We start from the raw sequence: 24821 nt of genomic DNA on the forward strand, positions 1-24821 counted from the left end.
TTAGATTTTTTTTTTTTTATTTAGTACTTACTTGTACATATTTGTGGGGTGAAGTATGTTGTTTCAATATATGCATATACTGTACAGTGATTCAATTAGATAGCATAGTTTTGTACTGAAAAGAACAACATCCCTATACAGCTTTCCACATAGACCTGTATGTCAGGATAGTTTGCCAATAATGTCTGGACTGGGATATGCCTAACTTTATTTTACGTGTAATACAAATTCCAGAAAATTATAGTAATTGGATATATAATTTGGAAGTTTACTATTGAGCTTCAAATCCCCATGGAACTTATTCTATCAAAAATTCACACACACATATGTGAATATGCACGTATATATACATACAGACAGATACAATTATTATGTTTGAAGTAGGCATGAATAACCTTTTTTCAGAATACATATAATCTGCAGAGCCAGTTATGTCACCAGAGCAAGACTGTGCAGGTGGAACAACAAAGTGTCACTCTCTCTCACTAATGAGAAAACTGCTGGATTGCAGGTGCTGCTTTTATAAATCTCCATTGCTGCTTGTCCTGGACATTTTCACTCCCTTAAAAAAAATCATCTCATTATAACTAATCAAACCCAGCTTGATGACTTCTTTTCATTCACCACAACTGTACCATAAGCTGGGCCTTATTTTAGGAACTCCAGAACAGTTGTAACCTTAAATTTGCTTTGATGGAGTTTATTGGCTCCTTTCATTAACAAATCTTCCTAACTCATCTTTGGGAATCAACCTGAAAAGAACAGTCAAGGGCCAAAGTTGTTGTTTTGTTTTTCTATGTTTTAGCTATTTCTTTCTTTATAATTATTTTTTAATTTTTATGATTTATTATTAGCATATTAACAAATCATGATTTTTCTTTATGTCCTTTACCCAACCTATCACTCCCTGAACCCCTGCCCTCCCTCTGCCCATCTCTAGTATCCTTGGGTTTTTTCTCTCCTAAAAATTTTATAGAAGCCAAGTTCCTGGATTTATCCATAGCAACTTAGTTACTTTAAAAAACAAAAACCTTAAGAGCATTCTCAGCCTCACAGTTTTGGCCACGGGTAGAGAAGTGCTAAGAGTTTGGTTCAGGCGTAACTTTTTCCACTTGCTGCAAACCTAGAGGGAAATAGTGAAAAGATGTACCTGTGCCTGCGGCAAAGAAAAGCTTTGGCTGGGAATGGAGTGAAACAGGGGGGTGGGTGCCACGCTGTTGGGGGAGCTTTCCCAGCTTCAAAAAAAAAAAAAATCCATTGGTAGAAAGGGATTTTTCAACACTTCCTGGCCCCGGGCCCCTTAAAAGCAAAATTAGCATCAAGAGCCTATTAGTCTAAGCATTCAGCTCAGCTCTTTCCCCTGCCAATGTGATAATTAAGGATGTCCACATGGTCCCATAACCTCACTTTGGTCATATTCATCCTCTTCTCTTTTTACTCCTATTAAACAAATAGCCTGTAACCAAAATTCTGGCAGGGGTTGCCTTCTTAGAGCTCCTTGCTTTGTCACAAAGGAGCAAGGGGTTTTCTACCACTTGTTTTCTTTCGTCCACGTGCTATTTCATTCCATTCACATGGACAATAGTGACTAGCAAATTTCATCCAGTAACTTTTAGTTCAGGAACTTAATTACCCCCTTTCTACTTCATTTTCCCCATCAGTTTTTGTCAAATCCCATATGCTCAGAGCTCAGGGAGTGCGAGCCTCTGCTGTGTCCAGGCCCTAGAGGGAGGGTTAGGAGGTTCGTTGTGAGCCAGGAGGCCAGGCAATGTGGTGACAATGCTCATGGCTCTGAAGCTCAAGATGATTCTCCCTCTTCCCTCTGTTTTTGTTTTTGCTGTTTTTTTTTAATGCAGAAACTCACCCTATGGCCTAAGCAGCCTCCTCACATCTCAGATACTTCTCTGTCGTCCTCCCCACGGGCAGCTTTTGCTGGCGTGAGAGGGAATGCTACTGTGGCCATCCTGGGGCCTTCTTGATAAGAAAACAATGAGAAACTGGAAGCAGATGGAAACCTGAGGGGGTGGGGGGTAAGGAAGGTATGGTGAGAATTTGCCCTGTGGGCAGCTCTCCGTAATTCTGGAGCTACTTGTCTATTTGATGGATGATTCAGGCCTGCCGCCTTTATGGCTCCTCTTTCTGGCTCCTGCTCCTCTTTCTGGCTCCTGCTGCTGCCTCGAAGACACTTCACTAACCCCCTAACCAGAAGTCAGATGCAGAAAGGAGGAAAAACCAGGTCAGATCTTGAGTTATTTGGTTTTTTATCTCTGGTAAAAAGCTAATAGGATGAGTTGGAAGGAGCTAAGAGACATAGTTTGATGTATCACTGGGGGTTTCAGTGTTCCCTAGGTAGGTAGGAATCCTTTCCCAAGAAAGACAAGCTCATTGCTCTTTGTATTAGGCCCAGTTAGCATCACCTTATGCAGCAGGTAGGAAGAAAGCAGAAGGACTGTCCAGAGGAGCTCAGGACCATTTTTTCTAGAACTATTGCTTTCTCAAAACTTCGGAGAGAAGTGAAATAGATTCCCAACTGAAATAGGGGACAGGAGAACAGATAATTCTGTCTCACAAAAACAGACTAATCAAACAAATGAAGACCCCAGATTTAAATCCAAAATCTTCCCCCCACCCCCCGCGGGGGTACCTGGAATTGAGAAACCATGGCCATTCTTGTGAGGATTATACCTCTTGGCTGAAGTCCAAGTGTACTTTTCTTACTTTCTCACTGTTGGTCTTCCTCTGAGATGCTCCTTTGGTTTATCCAGTGGCTGGGCCCTGTCACTGGAACAGGTATCCTATTGGCAGCATCACTCACAAAGGCTCCATCCTGACCGTAGGTGACATTGCAGTGACCCTAAGACACATGTGAGGGTGTAACACGGTTCCCTCTACCCACAGTTAGAATAATCCACTAATCCTGTGTAGTCTACCAGCACATGGCTCCAATCAAGACACCTCCCTGGGAAGTAAATTTATAAATGATAGATTAAGAGAAAAAGCCTCTAAAAGCTTGAAAAGAAACCAGGGATTAGATGACCCCTTCATCTGTGGCAGTCAAATCTGCAAATTGTTTTACTTCAGTTTGGATCAAAATCTTAAACTCTGTAAAATTCATTTGTTTTATAGACATCCCTCTGTTCTTCCCTAATGTCTAAGACAAAATTATTTTTTAGGAAATGCTCTCAGTGGCTTGCCTGAAATGAGTTGAAAGAGATTTTTTTCAGACCTCAGTGAGTTTCCCAGACAGGAGAAGCAAGGCAGTAGACCTTCCAACCAGTGCCCTGAATAGTCCAGTTTCAGGGGAAAGGTGTGGGTGAGGACAGTGTGTATGGAAATCAAAAAGCCACAAGCTAGAGCTGGGTGCAAATGTCAAAACCTTTCCCTAAATGTTCTGCTCAGCCCCCAAATCCATGTTCTCCTGCAGCCTCATCACATCCAGCATGTCCACCATAGACACTGGGAGCCCTCACGTCCATTCCTCTGGCCCCCTGGATGAAACATGAAGGGTAATGCCTGGTGGGTCATCGTAGGTGACCCCAGCCGGGTTTCGTGTTAGTGAATTTGCTCAACCATATCAGCTGTCATTCTGGGGATGATACTACTAGGTACCCCCAGGGCCAGAGATTAAATATAGGATTAACATCCTCAGTCTTAGCCCCTCAGGGTAGAAATTGAGAAAGACTTTTCTCTACAATTTATGTGTCTGGATCTCTCGATCAACAACACAACAAGCAGTTTTACAAATTTTGTATTATTCAATCGGTGCAAAACATCCATCATTGTGATTGGGTTCGATTATTCATGTATTCTCTGTTTCTCTTTTCTTTATCCTGTCTCCCTTCAGCCCTCATTATTCTAAAGTGTCTTGCACATACCTGTTTTTATTTATTTATTTTTGTGAGCCCCATGGCAGGGTGTATTTGTAGGGAGTCTTTTCTCTGATTTTATTTGTGTGTCTTTCTAATGAATTAATTATTAAAAATAAAAGCTTAGGAGTCCTGTAGGAACTGGCTTTCTCAGCAGAGCGGGAATAATGGAGAGGCTGTGTTTGAATTTGCCCTCCTAATGGTGGTTGTCTGCATTCCTTGGCTGGGGAGTTGCAGATTTGGGGAGATTAAAACACATTCCAACCCTCTCCTGGTATTATAAACAATGAGAACATGCCTTTTCTTGCCACAAGAATCTAGAGAAGCAGAAGATGGCAGGTCTGGAGGCACAGAAGAGGCCGCTGATGTTGGCAGCATTGAATGGGCTCTCAGTGGCACGGGTCTCGGGGCGGGAAGAGAGTCGAGTTGATGCCACCCGGATTCCCATGGACGAGAGGGTAAGTGCTGGGCTTGTCAAACATGTGATTCCTTCCCTGTGGTCGGTCTTAGGATCCCAAAGCTCCCTCATTGCCCAAACTTGCCAGCACTAAGATTTGTTTGATGAATTAATCCTTCAATTTGAGATTAGGAAGATCTGCTCTAACTGTGTTGTATTAAATCAATCCTTTCCAACATCTAATGTTCTTTGTTTCGGTCTTCCTGCTTTGTCAAGTTGGTATATCGGTACTTGCCTAAAAAGAGAGCCCCTAACAAGCCATGAGATTTTGGTCAGGTCACTCAATTTCTTTGGGCCTGTTTCCTTTTTTGTAAAATGAGGGAGTTAAGCAATTGCTGTAGCTCTCAATTCTTACGATTTTTGTCACCAGTTGTCATTTCTAAGGAAGTGATTTCTTTTATCCAAGCATTCATAGAGTACTTTTAAGATCTATTCTCTTGTGTGGATATAAAATGTATCTGATTTATCGATGTTGGGATAACATATTGTAAGAACTTTGGTTTTGAAAAGCAGAAAGTTGCACAAAACTGTTTAGTTTTAGTTCCTGAAATTGCTGTCAGAAGGTTAAGAAACAGGTTGCATAAATTTAATAGAGTGCTGATAACATTAGGGTGTCAGATTTCTGCTAGTTACGTATCCAGTATTAGAATGTTTTTATAGCCAGAAGGGACTTTAGAGGTATCATTTAATCCAATTAATATTTTGTAATTGTAATTAGTAGTGAGGTTAGGGAAGAAAAAAGAAAGAGGGGGATTTAAGAGCTATACAACTGTGGACCAGTGTCATCTTAAAATTTAGCTCAGTAAGAGCAGCTATTTAAGTGGAGAAAAGGACATTTGCATAGTTAAGATTAATAATATCTCCTTATCGTTAGGACTTTAAACAGTGATGTTAATAGCAAAAATATTGATTTTTGAATTTAAGCTTTTGCCAGTTCTTACAGATTTATTCTGTTTACAGTAGGAGTGAGAAGGAAAATGGTTATCAGACCAGAGAAATTAGCAACATGGTTAATAATGAGACCAAATAATCAAGTATTGTACATTTTGAAATCCCTTATTAACACTATCACTGTAAAGACCTTAAGAAATTTGGTTTTTTTTTGGTGTTTTTGGATAACATAATTCAGAGAGCTGAAGATTAATTTCTGTTGCAGTTCAGAGCCTTGAAGAAGAAGCTAGAAGAGGGTATGGTGTTCACAGAATATGAGCAAATTCCAAAGAAAAAGGCAAATGGCATTTTCAGCACAGCGGCTCTTCCAGAAAATGCTGAGCGCAGCCGAATCCGCGAGGTGGTCCCCTATGAGGAGAATCGAGTGGAGCTGATACCAACCAAAGAAAACAATACAGGATACATTAATGCCTCCCACATCAAGGTAAAAAAGAAAGTATGTTGGAAGGTTTGTTATAGGTTGCGGGTTAAAGGTAAAAATGCAGGGAGAAAAAAGTGTATGGGTTGCAACTGCACCTGTTGGCTTGTGCCTCTTGGCTTGTGCCCAGACCCTTAGGAAGTGTTCGTGAACTCTTGTGCTTTCCTTAGTCAATTGGAAGGGCATGTCTGTCACTGTAGAATGAAGGAAGTCTGGCAGCCTCGGGGAAAACCTCAGGTCAGCTCTTTCTGAAACTGGCTCATTACAGAGGATTTAACTTTTTCTTCTCTCTGTGGGCTATAACTCTTTCTAAACTCACAGGAAAAAGTGAGGGTTGTCCTTTTCAGTTTGTAATTAGCAGGTGACGAAGACTTAGGAAGTCACAAGTATTGTATTACCGTCATTGAAGTTTTTGTCATGTTCCATAGCATCAGAAACTACCATTTCTCCCTTGTTACTCTGCAGGTTATTCATTTTACAGCTGAAGTCTGAATTTTGCATGATATTTAGAAGAGTGGACTAACTTCCACATAAACCATGAAAGTATGATTGGTACCAAATCTTGCAAGATTTGCCTCATTAGTCGATGAATGTCGTTAAATTTTTGTTACTTTTTCATATATTCCAAACCTTCATACTTCTTTATTTCATAGCTTAGCTCAACTCCAGTTAGAACTTAGAGTTATGGATATAAGTGCACATGCTAAATGTTAAATGTTTCCTAAATAGCTTACCTCCCTCATTGTCCCTAATAATAGCCTTAGAAACCTGTTTCCAGCCACTTTCAAAATTATTTCCTCCCCTCATTGGGCTTTTAAGCTGTAGCAGAATGAATAGTAGGTTCCTTTGAGCCTCTAAAGTATAGTTAGGTATGTGGTTTGTGTTTCGGTTACAGGCAGTTTTGATACAGAATATGAAAAGTGTACTGTGGGTGGGTGTACTATTGCTGTACACAGAGCTAGATAATCATATGTATTTATTTAAGTATCAGAAAGTCCTGTCAAAAGAAATATGAAAGAGCAACTATTATAGATCATATTGTGCATTTTTACTCTTATTTTTGAGATTGAGAACTAAAAAAAATGAACCCCAGGAAACTACTAAGTTAACTGGCAATGGTGAGTTTCAAGGGCTTAGTTTAGATTATGCAATAATGACCAAAAAAATGTACTCAAAGATGCAGATCACACAGCTGCTTCTTGATAGAGTGTCTATGAAAATCTTACATAGCAATATTATTCTCTCTTCTTCTTGTGGCCAAATCTCTTCCACCATTTTCCATCTGCTCTCTGGAAAAAGCTGTCACTCTACATAAACTGTGCCCATCGGGTGTCGTTAACTGAGACGTGCTCCCTTCCTCAGCATTCTCTGAGGCCCACATTTCATCTTGTGGATCCGTGTTAGACATGGGTGCATTTAATAGACCCATAGAGCTTGCAAGAACTTGTCCTTGTGTTTTTGTAATAGGGTTGTATATTTCACCAGTGATTTTCCCCCTGGGTTCCAAGCAGCCATTAACACAGAACAGAGATTTATTTGCTCCAGAGGTGGAATCACATCTGTGAAATCTACCTCAGTAGCACTGGTTGTTGTGTTTTTAATGCAGTTTTTAATACCCTCCTGTCAATACTTGGAATATGCTGAAAGGCCCCAGGCAGCGGCACTCTCTGAAAGTATTTATGGTTCCTATATGTTTGGTGCCAGAGAAGCTAGTGTTTAAAATCAAAATTCCACAGATAAACCAAACTCCTAGCTGGCAAATATGATTGTTATCCCCCACCAGTACTTGGAAAATGGATTTTTCTTGCCAGCTTTGACCTAAACATGTCTTGTGTAATGAGATGATAACTGACATTGTTTTTGCTTGAATCAAGTTAGTATATAGCTACATAAAATAAATGAGGGAAAAAAAGTTTCAATGATCACTCCATTGCTCCTAGAACTTTCTAGAGATCTGCATTGCTTGGATGTGTAAGAGGGCCTAACTTTGCCAAATCAAGGTACAGAAGTGGCAGGGCAAGCAGAATTCCTCCAAAGGCCACCATTTCACCTTGATAGCATGACCTTCAGTACATTGGGTGCAACTTCTTAGCTATGATTCTCTGCAGCTGGTGTTTACAGCTGCAGAATTATCCTCCCACAATCACCCTGAGCTGCATGGGTAATAATTTCATTATCCAAAATTATCTCATAACTCCATAGTTCAGCTGGGCACTGTGGTACTGCACAGGGTGAAGTTATTGATACAGTGTTACATACTATAGACAGATGCATTCATAACATCTCTGCCATACGTAGCAGTACAGGTCAGCAGTGACAGCAGAGCCTTATGACACACTTCATATCAGATCAGCAGGGTGAAGATATTGCTCCAAATGGACATTATTCCATGGTAGACTTTTTTATTATTTAAGAGAATGCCATGGAGCACTGTTTTTCAAACTATGGATCACAACACAGTGGCGGGGTGTGAAATTAATTTAGTGGTCTTGGCCAGTTTTTTTTTTTTTTTTTTGGTGTGTGTGTGTGTGCGTGTGTGTGTGTGTGTGTGTGTGTGTGTGTGTGTGTGTGTCTGAAATAGACTAGAAAAGAGAAGAGAAGAATGGAATGTGTCAGGGTGCATTGGACATTGTAAGCGTAACTATTGTTTCTGTAAAAATTAGATTCTCGTTATACACATACATATTCATATATTATTGTGTGTGTATACGTATATATACATATATGTTTTTAATGTGCACTGGTTTGCTCATACTGTGAGTTGCAGACAAGAAAAGATCTGGTAACTATTTTGATAGGCTTGAGTGGCAAAAAGTATATTAATGTGAGAATGTGTCACTAGCTATCTGTGGTCTCAGGGTTTTTGATAATTACACTGACCCGTTTGGCCCCCCAAATACTATCCAGGGTTTTAAGGTGCAGACACCTGGGCATGTGGCCAGCAGCTGGTTCTGTCCTGAACGTGGGGTTTGTGCAGTGATGCTTTCCTTGGTTTCCAGGTGGTGGTTGGTGGGGCAGAATGGCACTACATAGCCACTCAGGGGCCCCTGCCACACACGTGCCACGACTTCTGGCAGATGGTGTGGGAGCAGGGCGTGAACGTGATTGCCATGGTCACTGCAGAAGAGGTAAGGGGCTGGCCCGCTCAGCGTCCTTTTCCCGGGGGAAGGGGTGGCCAGAGATGGGCTTTGTAGCAGCGACTGCTGCTCTGTCCTCCTTCCTGCAGCATTGTTTCTCTGCAAATCCTTTTCTCTTTGGTATACGTCTGTTCTCTCTTCTTACTTCCACATACATTTGCTTTTCCCCAGAGATAATTTATTATTGTGGCTTTTTCTCCTTCCATTTGCATCTGGCTTTAAACTCTTTTTCCTTGGGTTGCCATGCACTAAAATGAAAGCAAAACAACACAGCACCAAAAATGACCAGACTTTAGTTGAACCAGCTGACTTTGTGTGCCAAAGAAAGCAGAGATCTTTCCGCTGGAATTTGAGAACCTCTCTGGCTGCTCTGGGTAAATGGATGTGTCCTGCCAGCCCTGGGCACAGCCGGCTCCACAAGCCCTCCTGCTTATCAGCTGAAAAGAGACCAGAAGCGGCTGTTCCTGGAGAGAAAGAGGTCTCTATTCTTTGGAGAGAGAAAAAAATATCTTTCTCTTTCTTTGCCAAGTCAAACACAGTTTTTGTGCTGTAATTAGAGAACTCTGTGTGGCGTTATAAAATCTGCACACAACTCCCTCTCAGTTCAGCAGGCTTTAGGCTTGCTGTCTTTGGGGAAGAAGTGCTGTGTTTCTTCTCTTGTTGAATGCTCAATTTTTTAACCACCTTCTTTTGTTCCTTTCATTGAATTCCAACATATGTTTTGAAGCCACTGAAGGGGTGAGCGAGCTTTATATGTTTTAACCAATATCCACAATACTGCAGTACCCCTTTTCTAACTATTGTAAAGGGATCAGGAACAGAGAGAACTGGAAAAAAAAGAAAAAATCATATCCCTTCATCAACTGGTCTGAGCAGTTGCTTTCTAGAACAGTCCATTGGAAGATAGTGGTGAAAGGGAATTCAAGCCCTTTAAATCTGGTCGCACTTCAGGGCTGACATTCCATTTGACCTTCTTTCCAAGAGAATGAATTCTCCTTACAGTCTCTAGAATAGATTTATCACTTAACGGAATCACATCACTGCAAGGGATTCATTCAACTAAGCACAAGTACCATCAGGGCTAACCGAGGGACATGGTGATAAATGAGACAGGCACCTTCCCTGTCCCCATGCAGCTTACGTCCTAGTGGGAGGGGCAGTAAAAAGTGAACAAAGTAAGTTCAGATCGTAGTAAGTGCCACGGAGAAAATGGAACAAGATGATGGGAGAGAGACTGGGGGGGCTCCTTTCGATTAGGTGGGCAGCCACGGCATTTGAGACGAGACCTGAGTGAAAGAAGGGGCAAACCTTGTTAAGACACAGCAGAGTCTAGTGATTTGTGGGACAGCCAGGGACTCCCAGTCTTTGAAAATCCATAACTGAGACATTCAGCAGGAATATGCATTCAAGGCCTCAGGTGAACCTACTTTCACAAGGCTGATAAATAAAAGAGGAAAGTGTGCTTCAAATTTAAGGAAACAATATGAAACCAAATGAATCTGGGCAAGATCATTTATATTCACCAAAGATGCATTGCTTTGCAAGTGGGCTAGCCATAAGGGTTCCCAGAGCCCTTGCCCACACCCCAGCTCTGCAGGCTCTGTGTTCCTTCTCTCTCTCCCCCTGCTCCGGATCTCCTCAGCTTCTATTCTCTCCATGCTCTCCACTCCCGCTCCAGTGATTTCAAAACTGCAAAACTTAAAAATAGGCCTTTTGTAAATGGTCGAGAATGCACATCCTCAGAAGAGATTGTAAAATTAAGGGAGGAAGAATGGTGATGTAAGCAGCTATTCTCTGTAAGTGGTAGGTGGGACTAAAACAAATTGGTCAGGCTGAAAAAATACAAAATTGATGCTCGGTGATAGAGACAGTCAGCAGTCAGCGTGGCATGCTAGAAAGAGCCCTGGGCTGAGTATCAGAAATGAAGGATAGCCTGGAATGAGCAGCTTGAATCAGCTCCCCTGCTTAAAGCCTTTGGATGGTTTCCCATTATCCGTGGAGTAAAATCCAAACTCTGTGCCATGGCCTTTCCAGCCTCCTGTCCTGCCACCTTTCCCCCAACTTGCCATAGTCCAGCCACCTTCCTGAAACTCGCCAAACTTGTTTGTGCCTTTGAACTTTGCACTTCCTCTTCTGACATCCAACCACACCTCAATTGTGAATGATTTAAATTTGCCATTGATGTAACTATCATTATGAATCTTATTACTGGTCTTAGCTAAAATGTATAGGATCTACTCTGTGATAGACACTACGCTGTGCTACTGTGTTACTTAGGAGCTATTTACGTTTTCTTCTGTCTTCAGATTTTAAGAATATGAAGATGAGAGCTTCCCCTGACTTATTTCCACTTTTGCTTTTTGTGTGTGATTCAGGAGGGTGGACGAACCAAAAGCCACCGATATTGGCCCAAACTGGGTTCCAAACACAGCTCGGCCACCTATGGCAAGTTCAAGGTCACCACCAAGTTCCGAACCGATTCTGGTTGCTATGCAACCACAGGCTTGAAGGTCAAGCATCTTTTGTCTGGTCAGGAAAGGACAGTGTGGCATTTGCAGTATACCGACTGGCCAGATCACGGCTGCCCAGAAGATGTCCAAGGATTTTTGTGTAAGTATTTTTCTTCCCAGTCTGTGTTTTACCAGACTGGGTTTTGCCAACTTCCTCAGCGATCTATCAATTAGAGAGGAAATGGAGAGAAAGGATGCTTTCTCTTAACACGGCAAAAGTATTTCAATGTGGATGTATATGTCCCTTCATTACAATGTAGAGTGGAGAAGAATAACAATACGTTACTTTTTATATTCTGTTTACCTTTTATGCAAATAAGATAAAATTGTGATAAACTAACTAGTTCTACCTAGATTTAGACCTTTAGCTGCTCATTTAATAAATAACTGTTCTGACACATGCTACACTATGGATGAACCTCGAAAACATTATTATGCTAAGTCAAGTAAGCCAGACCCAAAAGGAAAACTATTGTATGATTCCACATAGAGGTACCTAGAAGAGGCAGATTCATAGAGACAGAAAGTATAATAGAGGTTACCAGAGGCTGGGGGAATGGGGAATTACTGTCTAATGGATGTGATGTTTCTGTGTGGGACTATGAAAAAGTTCTGGAAATGGATAGCAGTGATGGTTACATAGCACTGAATATACTTAATGCCACTGAACTCCATATTTAAAAGTTGTTAAAATGGTATATTTTATTTTGTATCTTTTATCACAATAAAAAGCACAGATAACTAAAGGTTTGCATCTCTCAAGCCCTGTATTTCTCTAACAGTAAATTCTTATATCTATGATTAAAATACTAAGAATCAACTTGTAGTTTTTGAAACTGAAATGTGCTCAAAAGACTAAATCAGTAATTTATGTATATATATACATTTCTGGGTATGGTTATTTTAAAAACTAATTCACCAGATTATACACACTAATTTATTTGAAAGGCTAAAAATTGAGTGTGTGCCCACTACATTCTGGGCACTGGATCAGGCTCTGGGAACACAAAGATGAAATTGAGTTCACAGACTTTGTCTTAAAGGTGTTCACAGTCTAACAGGAAAGATAGGCCAGTCCTCACAGTGCAGGGGTGAGATCCGATGCTGTCATCTGCTTTTCAGTGGTGGTTGCAGTCTTCTCCTCCCTTGCCACATGCTAACCTTAAATGTCTTGCAGTTGTGGGAAAGCCCCTTCTGTCACTTACACATCAGCAAAGGAGGCCCTGGTGCTCTCTGCAGATTTATACCTGTCACGTTGTCAACTCTCCAGCTAGCGGCAGACCTGTGACCTTCATCCAGATGTTGGATAATGTCAGAACCTTGATTTTATTTTGATATTCATCTTAAATGTGAGATGGGGTGGGAGGAGGGGGGAGAGGGAAGAGAAGAGAAAGTAGGCTCTGAAGACCTAAACGTACCACTTTACAAGTTCCACCAGAAAGATTCTGATGCATACTTATTCATCAACACAAGTATTTCATTTCCCAGTAAAGGGCATTGAGGGTTGGACACTGAAAGCAGAAAGTGGAAAGATGATTGGAATCAAAGGATCTAGAGCAAGACTAGGCTGGTTCAGTGATGTGCCTCAGGTCAAACGGCCAGTTATCTGATGCTCACATGAATAAGTAGGGCAGTGACCTTTGCAGAACTTTCGTTCCTCCTAAAAGTGCTCTTTTTATTCCTTTCAGGTAATCTTTTGGTAATTGACTTATTAAATTTTTTTTTTCAAGAGGCAGAAAATGCAAACAATAAAAATGGATTGTTTTGATGATTGGCTAAATGCTCTGATGAAAGATTGAGCTTATGAGGTGGTTAAATGTACAGTCAAATCTTTTTAATCAGAACCAATTTAAGGAAAGCCAATCTAAATTACTTAAACATGTAGAGAATATTTTTAAAGAATGTAAATGTATTAAGTTAAATTTCTAAAAAACTCAAAACAAATGTGCTGTGTAGGGCCTTAGAAATGTTGGCTGTCCATTTCTTCTAGGTTTTCAAGATTTTTGCCCATGTTTAAATTAGATTACCTGGATGCAGAGTATCTAAGCCAAGTTGTCTCCCACCCTCCAGAAGTCTTCATTGAGTTACAGCTTGAGGAACTTGATGCATATCATTGACAGAGGAAGCATCCATTCGAATCCAATTTCTCTGCGTTTTATGAAAATGTCCACTTGAAAGTGGCACCTATCTGTTGTATTCCACAGCATTTCTCTTATTTTTCTTCTTAAGTTTAGCTCAAGAAAAGCTTTGTCTCTTGTATGTGAACACTGCTTTTTGTCAGACAAAATACTCAGTTGCCTAATATCCCTTCCCTCTCGCAGAAGAATTGTAAAGAGAATTCCACGCACAGTATTTAGCTCAAGTTGGTGCCCAATAGGAACTACTCTTGGTATTCATCTCCAGGTGTCTTCTTTCTTTTTTCTTTTTTTTTTTTTTTTGGTCCTATCTCATTTTACTTTACTACTACTGCTATTACTACTAGTTGTCATAATAGGAGTGGTAGTTTTTTATTTGGTAAACTATTTGGTAATTAGATAAGGTTGTAACGGAAAGTACAGGTTCTATTAATTGTAAACAGATACATTTAAATTACTAGACTGGGTCGTCCGTACTTTTTTCTCTTTGACAATTTGAGCATTTCCCCTGCAGTCTTGTTTACACTCTTGCCTTACAACGAGGTTTTCTGAGTATCGAGAACCTTTCGATCTGTTTCTCCCCTAAGCTGCTGCAGAATTTAAATCACTAATTGACTTTTGCTGATTTTCAGACTCGCTGAGGATTATAGTTATGTACTTTTCCCTTTTTTCAAGATTATGAAATAAAGTCATTATGTTTTGTATTGCTGTAATTTTTCTCTTGCGCCCAATTGGAGCCGTGAACAGACCCCTGCGGAGCCTGCTGAGCTACACAGATGTTGGAATCCCACACACATGTTGCCTGCAGAAGGGGGTCATCTTGAGCTGCACCCATAACCCCACGGAATCCATGCTGAAAAGCAAACCCCCCAAAGTCTGTTTCAAAATCTAAAATGAAGTCAAGTCTCAGCTGACATTCGCTCACTCAGGGAGGGGAAGGAGGAAGGGGCAGATGGATGGTCTCTCCCCACCAGAAATTGGCTCTGACAGGCGGGCGTTTCAAGGGGACTTAGCTGTTGTTCTGATCCCAGTCTGTTAATAGTAGGAATTGCTGTAAGTAATGTCTAGAATCATCTGCTTGGGGGACTTAGGGATTTGCAGAGGGGAAAACAGAATTTAATTTTTAAAAAAGAACTATTTAATTTAAAGAACAAATTCTCCCGTGGTCTAATTGACTCCCAGCTGGTCCTTTCTGGATCCAGGACTGTACAGCGGTAACAGCCAAATAATTAGTGTCTTGTAAGAACTGTAAATTATCACTTAAGGAAAAAAAAAGAAGACTCACCATCAGTCTCCCTGCATGCCCACACCACTACCACTTGTATGCAAGCCATGTAGGACTTTGGTGACAAAATTTGCATTTTTGTTCCACAGCCTACCTGGAGGAGATCCAGTCAGTCCGTCGCCATACCAACAGCATGCTGGAAGGCACTGAAAACCGGCACCCTCCCATCGTGGTGCACTGCAGTGCTGGGGTGGGAAGGACCGGCGTGGTCATTCTTTCTGAACTGATGATCTACTGCCTGGAGCATAACGAAGTGAGTCACTATAGTTTTCTTTTTGCATACTCCTCCAGTTTGGGGACAAATATACCCCACAGCCAAACTTTCGACTATGCCCTTTTGTTTTCAGCAGTTCATGTCCTCTCTCCTGACCAGAGTTTTCCAGACCCATGGTTTCTAGTTTGACTCCAACATTTCCAACCCTCCTTATCTTTGGCCTCTCACTGCTCTGTGTAGATACTCAGATATAGAAGAAGAAATGAGAGTGTGAGATAAGGAAACGTTTAGCAAATCTGAACTTAGCATCTACTTCCAGAAGCCTGCAGCATCTTGTAGACAGTCTGGTTTTATTGAGGGTAATTTTCCGTGGTGAGTGATTGGGTCGCATATAGTTTAGATGCGTCTTGTATTTGTAGAATGTGTTTTAGCTTAAATCCTATTTGACAGTGTGTCTACTTGGAAAATGTTTTTCAATCTTCAGAGAGAGGTTTTTATTTAGAGTGGGTTGTTTGCTCTTGTCTAGACTGGCAGTTGTGTGGTGTAGCAGAGCAGGGTAGATACTCTGAGCAGGCACATGTTACCTGTCTTTGCAGTGACCAGATTGCCTCGCTCTTCTCCCTGTAGAGGTGGGCTGCTGAGCTTGTGCCCACACAAGGTGTGTGGCAATCTTTTACTGCCGTAGGATTAGGGAGTTACAGTGAGAGACTTTCTATTTCATGCAGATGAGACAAACAGGAGTCAAAGGCTAAAGAACAATTCTTCCGACTTCTGTTTACATGGGGCTGTAGGGTTTTTAAAGGGCTTTATGCATGACTTGTTTGGTGCCATATGGCTCATAAGCAGTGGTACCGAGGCAAGAAGCAAGGTCTTCGACCTGATCCAGGGTTACTTCCCACCTTTACTCTGCCTCCAAATACCAAGTGCCATTTGGTTCTTGTTCAATTTCCAAATTATACAGCTTGGAACACCAAAGGAAATTATTGCAGTGGTTTGGTAGTATTTATATTATAAAATGTTATCATGAAGTTCTGTGGAGGAATTCATATGATAATACACATATTTACTCAATAGCATCAACGGTTTGAAAATCAGATTAAATACTGCCCCATGATGTCACTAAGATGTTTACAGTGATGTCACTGGCTGCGAGGTGGGGACCCTAGGGGACAACTCTGACAGGCTGCCCTGAGAAGTCACCCTGTGGCCCAGCACTCCTGGTCACTGAGTGATAGCTGAAATGTTTTAATGCCCATACGTTTTTCAGAAAGCACTAGTTTTATGGTTTGCAGCACACCGTCTTGGTCCCCTGGGTTTGGCTGTCTGTCTCAGCTGTAGCTAATTACAAAAGGTCAGGTTCCGACCTCATATCCTTATTTTACAGGAGGGAAACTAAGACCCAGAGGTGTCTTAAGTCCTATCACTGGGCTGTGGTAGAGTTGAGAATATCAGTCAGCTGTAACTCCAGCCTCTACGTTTTATCTAGCAGACAGGTCTGTATTTAAAGTATCACACCAGTGACACAGGACGACCGGGATCTCCAGGTGCTGGTACAGACTATTTGATGGGTAAAACCAAGTGGGGACAGAGTCCTTTGCTTTATCTAATGCCTGGACATGGGCAGCGGGTGAATGCCTCCGGAATGAGGGAGCGATGAATGAGCCACAGGAAGCGTCCTTGCTCGGGGTCATGTGCTTTTTCTCTTTTCTTGCAGAAGGTGGAAGTGCCGATGATGCTGAGGCTACTCAGGGAGCAAAGGATGTTCATGATCCAGACCATTGCTCAGTACAAGTTTGTCTATCAAGTCCTCATCCAGTTCCTCCAAAACTCCAGACTCATTTAATCTTCCCAATCCAGCTCCTGGAGGAGGGACCCCGCTCCAATGTGCAGATGGAGAGTTACCTCCAGACAACATCTGCTCCCCCAGCGGGGACAGATAGCTGGCAGCAGGCAGGCCACAGGCTCTCTGAAGACGGGAGTCAAGATTACTTATAAGCAACATGTATTATTTTATATGAGATAATTTATTTTTTCCCCTTTGGAATAACTTTTGTGAATTATTATAATACAGTTTTCACATTATTATAGTACGTTTCATTTGAACTGTATTTGGACTGATCTGCATTGTAATACGTCAGTAGGGTATGTTGCCCTGGTGGATTGTTTTGGGGACAGAGGCATAAGGGAAGACATCTCTAGTGAAGTTGCAGCCAGATTTGTAACCAGCCCTGAAATTCATCAGCTTAATTGCTCATGTTCAAATCAAAGATGGCAGGAAAATGAATTCATCCTGAAATATAGAGAAAGGGCCGAGACCCTTTTCTTGAAAAAACACTTTTCTCTTACATTTGGGGGTTCATGAGCCTTGACAGTCGGTTTCCTCCCTTCTTTATTCCAGTCCTGATCCTTAGTAATCTCTTTCTCCCTCTTCCCCACAAGCTTGAATTAAAGACAGGAACAGCAAGAGAAAATGCTCCCTTTACAGTAATTGCCATCTTTCGGGCCTGAATGGGGAGCTGTGTGCTGTATCTTTCTTGGCCACCCCTCTTCCTTCTGGGCTCTGGGGTCTGTGTCTCCCTGCTGGGGACTGCACCTTGGCTGTTTGCTGCTTCTCACCATTTGCCCAGCAGGCTCCCGTCTGGTGGCCTTGAGGCTCTGGCCAGGCCACCTGTGCAGCAATGCCTCGTGCCTGATTGAGAGGGGTTAATGGACCAGCGTGGGAAGAGAAAGGAGCTGGGCAGGGCCTCGATACTGTTTCTTACTTAAATGTGATGTGTCTGCTGGACGGGAACCTGCAGGTGGAGGTGCTGGGGTGCTCAGTCTTTCTGTCAGTCACTGAGTCATTTGAAAGGTTATAAAGGAGACAGTTGGGGAAGCTGATTTATGGGAGCTATTTGGCACGTAGGTAGCAAGGGCCCTGGGCGGGAGCCACACAAAGTGTGACTCCACTATGCCAGGATCATCTCCAGGCGTTGGCCTGCAAGCGTGGAAGTCCAAATCCTGGCCCACTTGATGAAAGGTGGTAGAATTTGTCTTTCACAGAGTCCTTTGCTGCACTCCTTTTCACCGTGTAACCCACTCTCGGGTCAGTTATGGTATTAACTACCCTCAGTTGGAAGCTCTCAGTCTTGAGTTTCTTCCTCATGATTTTGTTGTCAGTGTCCTTCTGAGTTTCTCAGGTTAGTACACAAGTCACGTTCCACACCCTTTTCCTCTCATTCAGTTTTGAGAGATTTTCTTTTCTGCGTCTAGTTTTTCTGGAATACAATGTTCATGCGCATCTGTGGGTGCATGGTGACAGGAGGTCACAGGAGCACGTTCCTTCTGGTAGACTTGATGCCATGTTTTCTTTGTGTTTTCGGCTCGGGAGAAAAACGTAGTGATGGAGGACTGGCTATGGAACTCTTGAAATTCTAAGAACAAAACCACATTTGTTTTCCTTTCTGTGTCTCGTGTTTCTTGAATATAATTTTTAGTTACAGTTGTGTTCTTAGAATTGACCACTGCAGGTGTTCTGTGTTCCTTCCGCCGTTGCCACCCTTTTTCCCTGAGCTGAGAAGACAAAGCATGGTCAAGGAACATGCCTCTGTGACCTCCTGTCACCACGCACCAACAGATGCATGTGAAAGCAGATTCCTCATTAACTCCTTCGGATGCTGAATCAGCCCAGTTTCACATCTGGCCAGGTGTTGCAGTGGTTGTACTCTGTATTTAGACTCAGAATATCTGGTGATGGAGGGCTCTCTCTTCTCCAAGGTCTGAAGAATCAGTTAAAGAGTATAACTTCAACTGAGCTTGGTAGGTTCCAGAATTTTGGTGTGTGACCTGAAAAGAAAACCATTAATTGGATAGAGCGCCACCTTATAACACCAGTCATGGGTTCAGATCGCCATAACGGCTAGTCGTCAAAAAAAAGAAGGAAAACCATTAGTGTCACATGTATTTATTTTCAATGGAACAGAGCTCATAACCCTTACTAAATTCATCAATAGTCAAAAAGGTATTTGTTTCCTTTCCTTAGAGATTTTTTATCCTTGGGATTTTCTACTATTAGGGATGTTTAAACAGTTGATCTCAGTGAGTGGTTTATTGTATGATGAACAACAATATTTATCTTTCATCTCTAAGCCCCGGAGTGAGTACTGTTAAAATGTGTCCTGTGGACAGCATGTCGATCTGGAGTCTCTTCGAGATCATTACTCATGGGCTTCCTTTAAACCCATCCACTGTTGCCACTGCATGCCATGGGAATATTTGTTAATGCCCAAAATGCAGGAGGAAGTTAATACTCAGCTTCCTAGCCAAAGTGTATATTGAAACCCAAAGGAAAACATTTAAAAGCTATTCCACACGTTTCATTTTTGAAAGCAAATGCTTTTGGTTCTTTAGCACATTTTGCGTTCCTTTTCAAATCTCCAGCAAATGCCAACACATCTCCTGTTAAATTAGCAGCAGCCATTGAAAGTCCTTTCAGTGACATCTGCATAATAATTACCCAGAGATGCTTTATATCTGGGAAGCATGCCAAGGAATAAACCTTGAAGCAAAGTGTATTAAATTAGTTATCTAGTTAGAGCTTTTGGAATGATTTCCTGATGATGTATCAAGTCTGAAGCTAGTGCTGTCAGGGTCTGTTGGTGCAGTTTGCATGTGAAGGGAGAAATTTAAAAATGGAAAAAAAAAAGATGCCTCTCACAACAAAGCCATCAGACATTTTCTGCCCTGTGGTTTTGAAATTTTCCATTCAAAATGTTTTGTTTCATTGCACTCAGTTGGATACACTGACCCAGTGTGTCCACCCTTGTTTCCTGTAGTCCCTGGATCATGGAGGCTGAATTTGGTGTCTTCATCCTTGAGACATGAGCTGAGCCTGCTGGCAAAGCTGGGGAGTGCCCTGCTGAGTTTTGTGGTTTCACTGGGTGCTAGCGAGATACCACCTCTTAGTAAGTCTCTGGTAGTGTTTACATGTATACACCTCTTTCCCCGGATAGGCAGTAAGGGAGGATTTAGTTGCATTAGGGAGGGATGTCAAACATTGATCTCTATATGAGAGTAAAGAAGTGGTGAACAAGATCAGGTAAGGTGGAAACATCTCCACATGGACTATTTTGAGTAATAAACTTTTAAGGAGCTTAAATTTACTTTTATAATCTTTGTGGTTCTGGATTGATTATAATTAAATGGTTCTTGTTGCCCTAAGAGTCACTGGCTGTCCCTGACCCCCTCCTGTCTCCTCCTGGATGGAGGATCTTTGTAGACTGCTGGAGTTGGAGCCTGTGGCACTCGGCCACCAGCTAATCTTTACTTAACCTTTATCCTGCTTTCTCTCGGCTTTTGCTTCTCAGGAATAAACTCCACTGGGTACAGTTGGTCAGCATTTTTATCCAGCAGACTACCTTTCTTATCTTTTCCAGCTTAATGTAGCTTCATCTTCTTTCTCAAGACTAAACTAAAAAGTTCCCTGTTAAAATGCCCATGAGCCTGGCATTGAGCATCTGGGATCAATCAGTTTCATAGGCTGGGTCATCTGTTGCTGTTTGGTACAGTAGAGCTCCTCCTGTTCAGAGCTTTGCTCAGCCTTCCCATGGCGAAAATAAATGCAAGGACGTTTTGTTGTAAGGCAAGAGGGTGGAGCCGATAGCCTGAATGACAGGTCTGCCTGGAAAGTCACTGTTACTTCGGCTACACTTTGAGCCATCAGGATCGTTCTTTCCAACAAGTGCCATAAGCTTGCCCAGAGAGGAGCTATTAGTGGGGAGAGTAAGAGGAAGGGTTTTTAGATCAGCCCTGAAGTTGCTGTCAAAAGTTCTTTGATTGACTGACAATTGTTTGAACTCTGGCATGTCCCTCCTATGCCCTCCCTCCCTTTCTGTAATGTCAGAGGTAGAAGCTGTGCTGCAGTGTTGGGATCTGTTTCACCGTGTCTTGTAGTTTTAAACTGTGTCCTCACCTTGGAGGTAGAGCTTGATGAATGTCATGGATTATGACCCATGGCTTATCATATTTGCCTGGACCTGCCGCTCAGGCACAACATTCCCCCTCGCCTGGTGCTGGTGGCCCTTCCTCTCCCTGTAGCCTTGTTGGCAGAAGGTTCTGCTCGTCCATGTGGCTCCCAGAGTTAGAAATCACAGCTTCTGTGCATCTTGATTCAGTTTGCCTGCAATATCACGAGTGCTACAGAACAAGTCTTGTTTATAATCAGGACACAAAAACTGGGAGACATGAGTATAGTGGCTGCAGCGTTCCTTTTCTTGTTGGGAGTATGGGTGGGATTATTTCTAACGACACCATCTTCATTCCAAGAGCACCTCCTTCACTTAGGGCTGTGCCAACTTTTCACGGCTTTTTAAAAAACTTTGCTTTATGAATCAACTCAACAGTATGATTTTTCTTTTCTTTACTTACCCTGTTATTGCAACCCTTACGAAAAGTTAAATCTAGTCATAGAGAATCACTGTCCTAAACCTCTTTAAAAAATGTAACTGAGATACCTAACTTTAATTTTTTAAGAAAGTTTATATAGCTTTAAGGAATAAGATCTGGCAAATGAAAATAACCAGAATGAAAATAGCTAGAAAATCAGCAACCAGGAAGCCTCTCTCACCCACCCCTTGGTGATGGGAACTCACTCGGTGCTCAAAAACAAAAATGAAAGAAAAGACAGCAGTCCTGTTTAAAACAATGATTGCAGCAGTTCTTAGTATTTATTTCAAGGTGAACTGCATTTGGCCTAGTGAAATATGTGTTAAACTGATTGGTTTCTAGCTTCATGCTGGACAACATTCCCTTCATCATATCCTTTTTACATAGACTGGCCAATCTGTGAAACAGGTGAAAAACCTCTGGGCTGCCCAGGAACATTTATAAGTTGTATTGTGAGCAATTTGCAGTTTTCAAGGGAGGGTGGAGTCGGATACGCTGCTCGTCCAACCTCTAAATTATCCTCTTTCTTCCCCAACCTACTCTTTCAGGGAAACGCCAGTGCTATCTCATCTGACAAAAGGGTTAAAGGAGAAAGCTGAAAAGCTTGGATTGGGATCTCTTTGTGCCTTGGGGTGGAACCTTTTGCTGAAATCTCAGGAATGCTGCTTTGAGTTTAGCTGGGGTGGCTCCACACAGGGTTGCCTGGCGTTCTCAGCATTTCTCAGGGGCCTCCCACTCCTACGACTGCAGTGTTAGCTACTAAATACCTTCAGCATAGAACCAAAATCTGTAATTCAGAGCCTTTTTTTTTTTTTTTCCAACTTGAACATTGTACAATTTTATTGCAATTGCCTTTGAACTTTGTTGCCACTGCTTGGAATCTTAAAAATCTGTTAACCTTATCTTTTCAGACGTCAGGTTACTCTTCATCAGAGATGATTTCCTGTATATGTCCTTCCTCAACTCACCTGCTTGAGGATACTTAAATGGAAAGAAGTTTCCATGTGCAGATGACTATTAAATTTATAACCTTAATGTAACTTGTGTTACATCAAATAACAAGCTAATCTAGTTTGTTTCACTGGACTCTGTTGTGCTACTTAATTCAGTATTTTGATGCTTTCCTTGGTCTGTGTTTTGTAAAATGTTGCGAATTTTGGTATTGTTCAAAACAGTTGACATTTAATAGGTTTCATTTAGAAACGATGTGTACACAAGTCCCTGACTTAGAAACCAGTTTGTTCTTAAGGTTCTTGGGTCAGCCCACAGAAACCTACTGACTTCCAGCACAGCCAGAATATTGGGTTGAGTTTTGTGGGCTGACCTGGAAATGTAGCCACCACTCATGTTGTTGCCATAAGAAATGCATTCCAGGTTGGGACTTGGGATCCTGAGAACACATTCTCCTCCCCATGGTGTCCATTTGCTACCATGCAAGATGGAAGCCCAGACTCTTCACTATCAAACTACAGTTGTAAGGGAGGAGGAGAGCTGAGAAATTTATAGGACATTCCCTAAGTTGGGGAGTGATTTTATCACTATTCATGTCAACTGTACTTTGGTATAGACTTCTTATCAATTTAATAATATTAAAGGCCTTAAATAAAACTATGCATGCTATTCTATGTGCTATTTTATATCAGTAAATAAGCTTATGCTTGCCAGTTTTGTACACTATTACGAGGTGTATAAAACTGACTTTGACAGTATTTTTTGCACTGTTTCCTATCTGTTTTTATAAAGTCTTATGTAGACATTGGTCATAGTTGACGTTCTCACTGCCCTCGTCAGTGCTGTAAAATGTTTCATATGTGCCTTTAAAAATGTGAGATCTTTATTCTAATCTTTTTTGTAAAAGATATCTATTGATTTCCATATGCAATAAACCATTTTTTTCCAGAGAAACAGTTAAATCTTCTAACTCTCTTCTGTACTATATATGTGTGTATCAGTTGAAAGACCTAAGATTATTTTCACAGGCAAATGCCTGGGGAAGTCCGCTTTCTCAGTTTTTTAGACCCATTTATTGCTACCCACTTTCTAGTCCTGCATAACCTGATCATACTGAAGATTTAGTTTGAAATTTACAAAGTCATCATTGTTAGAAGAAACCTGCAAGGCATGGTCACTATGCAAATGGAGTGGAGGATACGGTAAAATGGGTTTTTCTCACAAATGCAATGATAACCCAACCCTCATTAAGCTCCAAGTCTCTCCCCTCTCCTCTCCACTGTCATTTACTCAGATACCAAACAGTTTGTGTAAAAAAGGCAGGCACTACAGTATTATAGAAAACCCAAATTCTGGCTTTTGTCCTTGAACTTTATAACAGCTCAGCTTATCTCCAAGTTTAAAGGTTGCTACCCTGTCCCGGATTTTTAGCCAGTTAACTGCCACAGCACGTATACAATGAACCCCTTGTAATGAGGGTGCTTTCCCTGTATCTTTGGTAAGTAACAGAGCAATGTAACAACTTCTGCCAGTAACCCATTCACAACCCCTATTACTATATAAGGGGTCATTCACCTACCAGAGGGCCCAATGTATTCAACGTCATGAACATGAGAATACTATAAGCCACTCTGGGGTAAAAGGAGATGGCGAGCAAGCTCATTAAATGTATAAATAATTCTATGTATATGGAGACCATGACAACAAAACAATTATATCCTGGAAAGAAAAGCCACGTAATGTTTTTAAAAAGATAATAGACAAAATGTGCCAATTAAAATGGAGAGAAGTCAGGTAGAATGGCAAGAAAATAGGTACAGTAATTTGTTTATCTTTCATGGGCTGAGTAACTAGGTCCCCAGTTTTTCCTTAGTTGATAAGCAGAAAAAGTTGAAGTTTTATCATATAACTTAGAAATAAAAGAGTAGCCCTATTTATCTTCAAATAGACTATTAGCAGAACTGGGGAAATTTTTTTTAGAAAGAAGCAACAAATAGAAAAACTAAAGATAAATATAAGAAATAGCAACAAGAAACATGCACACACACAACAGGCAATAAAATGACAAAAACAATCAAATGTCTATTTTATGTGAATTTTACATTAAAAATAATAATAAATGGGTAAAACTCATCAGACTTACCAGTTAAGAAGCAGAATGGGGAAAAAATTGTTCATGATAGCTACAGAAAACAAAATCTAGGAATTAGGGATGCATAAAACCTATGTAAACATAACTAAACCCCTTCTGAGGCAAAACTTAGACAAATTGATAACTCACCACAATCTTGAATTAGAAGACTCATGTTGTGAACAGGTCAGTTCTCTGTATATTACTGACTCCAGTGCAAGTCCAATAAAAATCATAGTAGCACTTTGGTTGAGGTCAGGAAAAGCCAAGAGAGGATGTGTCAAAATGATTCTAAAGTTATTTTGGAGGGTTAACCATGGGAGAATGGTCAGAAAAATTCAAG

At 41.3% G+C, this 24821-nt stretch overlaps 1 protein-coding gene across 1 annotated transcript in view; it reads left to right on the plus strand.

The window, feature by feature from the left end:
• Positions 1–23303, plus strand: part of PTPN14 (protein tyrosine phosphatase non-receptor type 14) — a 166193-nt gene extending 142890 nt beyond the window's left edge. Inside the window, exons 14-19 of the mRNA XM_063113722.1 lie at positions 4181–4324; positions 5480–5698; positions 8692–8820; positions 11205–11439; positions 14849–15012; positions 16688–23303. Coding sequence (XP_062969792.1) covers positions 4181–4324; positions 5480–5698; positions 8692–8820; positions 11205–11439; positions 14849–15012; positions 16688–16816 — 1020 coding nt within the window. The 3' untranslated portion in view covers positions 16817–23303. The remainder of the gene's footprint in view (positions 1–4180; positions 4325–5479; positions 5699–8691; positions 8821–11204; positions 11440–14848; positions 15013–16687) is intronic.
• The last annotated feature ends 1518 nt before the right edge of the window (positions 23304–24821 follow it).

This window comes from Cynocephalus volans, chromosome 11, assembly GCF_027409185.1.
Source record: "Cynocephalus volans isolate mCynVol1 chromosome 11, mCynVol1.pri, whole genome shotgun sequence".
NCBI classification, from domain to species: Eukaryota; Metazoa; Chordata; class Mammalia; order Dermoptera; family Cynocephalidae; genus Cynocephalus; species Cynocephalus volans.